Source organism: Cynoglossus semilaevis, unplaced genomic scaffold, assembly GCF_000523025.1.
Source record: "Cynoglossus semilaevis isolate Cse_v1.0 unplaced genomic scaffold, Cse_v1.0 scaffold1507, whole genome shotgun sequence".
NCBI lineage: Eukaryota > Metazoa > Chordata > Actinopteri > Pleuronectiformes > Cynoglossidae > Cynoglossus > Cynoglossus semilaevis.
In genome coordinates, this window is record NW_007585114.1 from 157,405 (window position 1) to 161,204 (window position 3,800).

The window sequence follows — 3,800 nt, forward strand, 5'->3', positions numbered from 1 at the left end:
ACCGCACGCCTTCTGATGTAAGTGTGCTGCACATGTGGCGGGTCCCGCTCCACTCTCCGTTAATGGAGCCTGTGCTGTGATGATGCCAGTGTGGAGGAGAGGGGGGGGGGCCAGGGGGGGAAACACAAAGTTTCTTTACAAGTTAAAAGGTGATGGAGACGCCGGCGTTGTGTTCGCTGCTGGGCAGGCGATGTAATCGGTATGCTCAGGTGCCGCGGGTGGAACTTTTGTACCTCCTGAGCACAAGCTCCGGATGAAGCCAGGGGCAGAATGCAGCACAGTTCCTAATGCCAGCAGTATAAACAAGGCAAGTGGCGAAAGAGGAGCCATATTTGTAAGTTTTAAAACCTTGAATGTGCTCTCATATCGCCGCAGCACGGTCCGTTTTGCTCGAAAATTCCTCATTTACCGAGACATTCATTTGACGCGTATTTGGCGCGTTTCAGGACGCATGATACCCATATAACCAATAATCGGTGACATTTAAAAAGCAGAGCCACGATTAACGTGTCCTGGAGGCAATATGTTTCAGATGAGCCCGGCTTTTCCCATAGGAAATCGGATTTAGAGGTGTACCCGCAGCTCCAGCAGCCTGAGCCAAGTGCGCACTGACGACGGGCACGCAGTGGAGTGTCCCCGGTGAGCAGCGGCGCAGGAGGACGACGAAGACACGAGTGTCAAAACACACCCACCTCCTGACGGATCGCTCCCTGTTCGATTTGAGAAACTCCGTATCGTCGTTTCGACCCGAGTCAGATTGGGATTAACCATTGGATAAACCGCGGCGCCGCGTTGTTGCTCCAGTTTTCCATAACTAGGACAAGCCGCCATCTTACCGAGAAACAAAGGCAAAGCGATTTTCTGCAAATATCCCGTTTATTCGACCCAAACGACAAACGTATCATTGCACCTTATCATCACCGAGAACACGATGAGCTACAACCCCACCAGCCAGTGTTAAACACAAGCAACAATGTAGAATTTTTGGCTGACAGCGGTCGGTTCGTCTTTTTCTGCCCCTCCTACTCACTAATGACCCTGGGCACGACTCCTAGCTCTGTTTGGTTCACACTGCCGGTGACTAATGTGCATCTGCGCCACTCGCTTCCCTCTTTTATTATCTCTCAACTCCGTAACTAGTCGAATATACACCTGTCCTTCTGGTCTGTGTTGGTTTCTGTTGGGAAAAGTAGTTGAACATGGTATTAACGCAGAAGGAGGGACAGTTGGGGCATCGCCATACTTAGGGTTTGCAGCCTACAGATTATTGATGTACAGTATTTTTACAGACTGTCTCTAAGCGCTGATTGGCTGAGATACAGGCAGGACTTTGAGTGGATGGCCAATCACAGAGAAGCATTTAAATATCAGCGCAACCAGCATAACGTCGTCCTTCATGATATAGTAGCTTCTGTAGTCATTTTGTAAAGATTAGTGTTAATATAAGTGATAAGTGTTTTTCAAACGATGGTTTGTCATCCAGTTTTGGTTCACATAGCTAAATGAAGTAACTGTATTGAATTGCAGTTCTAAAATTTTGTCAAGTCTAATTCATCTTTATGTATAGCAAATTTTGCATATAGTAGGAAAAAATGAGCACGTTAATCTAAAGATATTTAGATGAAAGAGGTGTAGATAGTGGAAATAATGATGAGACGGAGAGGTAAAAAAACAGCAAAAAGGAAGTGGGGTAATTAAAGCAAACACAATAAACACTAAAAATGTCAAGCACAGATTAAATTCCCAAGCAAGTAGGACTGTAAAATATGGATTTTTTTTCAAACTAATATGGATAACTATCTGGCTGAGAGGTTAATCTGTAACTATAAACAGAACAGGAATCTGGATTAGGATTCCTCAAACGTGTGTTATTTTGTATTGAGAGGGTCAGGTTAGTAATACGAAGGCTACTGTGATTTTGTCTCACTCTTATTTTTATTTTTGAAACCTTGTTAGTAATTAATTGTCAGATTTGTTAATCAGTGATCTTGTGTGTGCATTTTTCTACAGGTCAAAGAACTAGTGCTTGACAACTGTCGCTCGAATGATGGCGAGATCGAGGGTCTAACAGATGAATTTGAGGAGCTGGAGTTTTTGAGCACAATAAACGTTGGCCTGGCGACAGTCGCTCACCTGCCAAAGCTCAATAAACTGAAAAAGGTAAGTGTTTTTTTTTTTTTTCCGTTAGCTTTATATGTGTTCAACTTCTAGCTGTGCATTGTTGTATTTGTTCACGAATCAACTTGATGAACAGCTTGAACTCAGCGACAACCGGATCTCAGGAGGGTTGGAAGTTCTAGCAGATAAATGCCCCAACCTCACACACCTCAACCTCAGTGGCAACAAGATTAAAGACCTGAGCACAATAGAGCCATTGGTAAGTATGAAAAAAAAAAACCCAATATTTACACCAATCACTGAGCAGTGGGTTCCATTGTTGATCAAACCTTTAATGGATGTTGTGACAGAAAGAACTGGGGACACTGAAAAGCCTCGATCTGTTCAACTGTGAAGTGACAAACCTGAATGAATACAGAGACAACGTCTTCAAGCTACTTCCGCAGCTAACGTACCTGGACGGCTACGACAAAGACGACAAAGAGGCTCCAGATTCTGACACAGAGGTTTATGCAGAGGGTTTGGACGATGAGGAGGAAGATGACGATGGTGAGTCTTATACTAACACCAATGTTTTTTATTTACGGCCTGAGCTGTGAATGTTATGATTCGATTTTGACATAAATATTAAATCATATCACTCAGATGTAGATGAGGACGACTATGATGAAGATGCAGCACCAGGAGATGAGGACGACGAGGAGGAGGGAGAGGAGGATGAGGAAGAAAATGAAGAAGAAGAGGAGGAGGACCTCAGTGCAGAGGTTAGATAAATAAAAATTGGTATTGGTAAAAACTTTATAAACGTATGTAATTTACACCTGTGTCTTTTACGAAACAAAGGAGGAAGAGGATGAAGATGTGAATGACAGAGAAGTTGATGATGAGGATGAAGAAGGTACAGTGTGTGAGTGAGTTGTAAAAATGTCAAAAACCCAAATTTGGTGATCTTATTTTTCTTTGGTAACATTTTTCATACGACTTCTCTGTAGAAGAAGAGCGAGGTCAGAAGAGGAAAAGGGACCTGGATGAAGAAGGGGAAGATGATGAAGATGATTGAGTGTCTTCTTGAAGCTCAGTTTTGAACTATTTTAATCATGTGTCTCCCCAGCAGCCCCGTGTATTTTCTCCCAGCCCTAGTTTAATATTGCCGTAGGAGTGGTTTCTTGTTCCTGGCCAGTCCAGTAGAGGGGGGGGGGGGGGGGGGGGGGGGGCTAAGAGTGTTCATAAACATACATACATTACCTTTAATGCTCCTGTGTTCAGTCTTTACTGTCCACTTTTGACTGCTCCGTGGACACACACATTTTTGTAATATCCAATGATAGCAAACATGAACCTTTTTAAGAAATGTTTGTTTTCTCACTGTTTGTGTAAGACAGGTGGGGGGACGACCTGTGTATTTTAAGACTCTGTTTCAAAAGAAAACATAAAAATGCGGGGGGAAAAAGAGTGCATGTCTATTACATTTTATAAGTCAACTACTGGATTTCATGTATGGCTGTCCTCTCCTCATCTACAACTTCTTGTTTTTCATTCATGTAAGTTATGTGTTCGTAGTGTCAGTGTCAGCAGTTTGCCAATACTCTGGCTGCCCAGTGTGTGAAACCTTTGTCTGAATATGCATATGTGTGACCCTTCATGGGGGCATATTTTTAAATGTCATAGCAAATAAGAAAATG

The 3,800-nt window shown here is 43.1% G+C and overlaps 1 protein-coding gene across 3 annotated transcripts in view; it reads left to right on the forward strand.

The window, feature by feature from the left end:
- The window catches only part of anp32a (acidic (leucine-rich) nuclear phosphoprotein 32 family, member A), a 5,184-nt gene extending 1,860 nt beyond the window's left edge, over positions 1-3,324 (forward strand). The window contains exons 1-7 of one of the 3 annotated variants that reach the window (XM_017030767.2): positions 129-334; positions 2,011-2,160; positions 2,255-2,377; positions 2,469-2,667; positions 2,764-2,882; positions 2,962-3,016; positions 3,111-3,324. In XM_017030767.2, the coding sequence (XP_016886256.2) occupies positions 254-334; positions 2,011-2,160; positions 2,255-2,377; positions 2,469-2,667; positions 2,764-2,882; positions 2,962-3,016; positions 3,111-3,178 (795 nt within the window). In that variant the 5' untranslated portion in view covers positions 129-253 and the 3' untranslated portion in view covers positions 3,179-3,324. Of the gene's footprint in view, positions 1-128; positions 335-2,010; positions 2,161-2,254; positions 2,378-2,468; positions 2,668-2,763; positions 2,883-2,961; positions 3,017-3,110 lie in introns of those variants that run through there. The other 2 variants (XM_017030768.2, XM_008337191.3) reach the window with 2 other exon arrangements.
- The last annotated feature ends 476 nt before the right edge of the window (positions 3,325-3,800 follow it).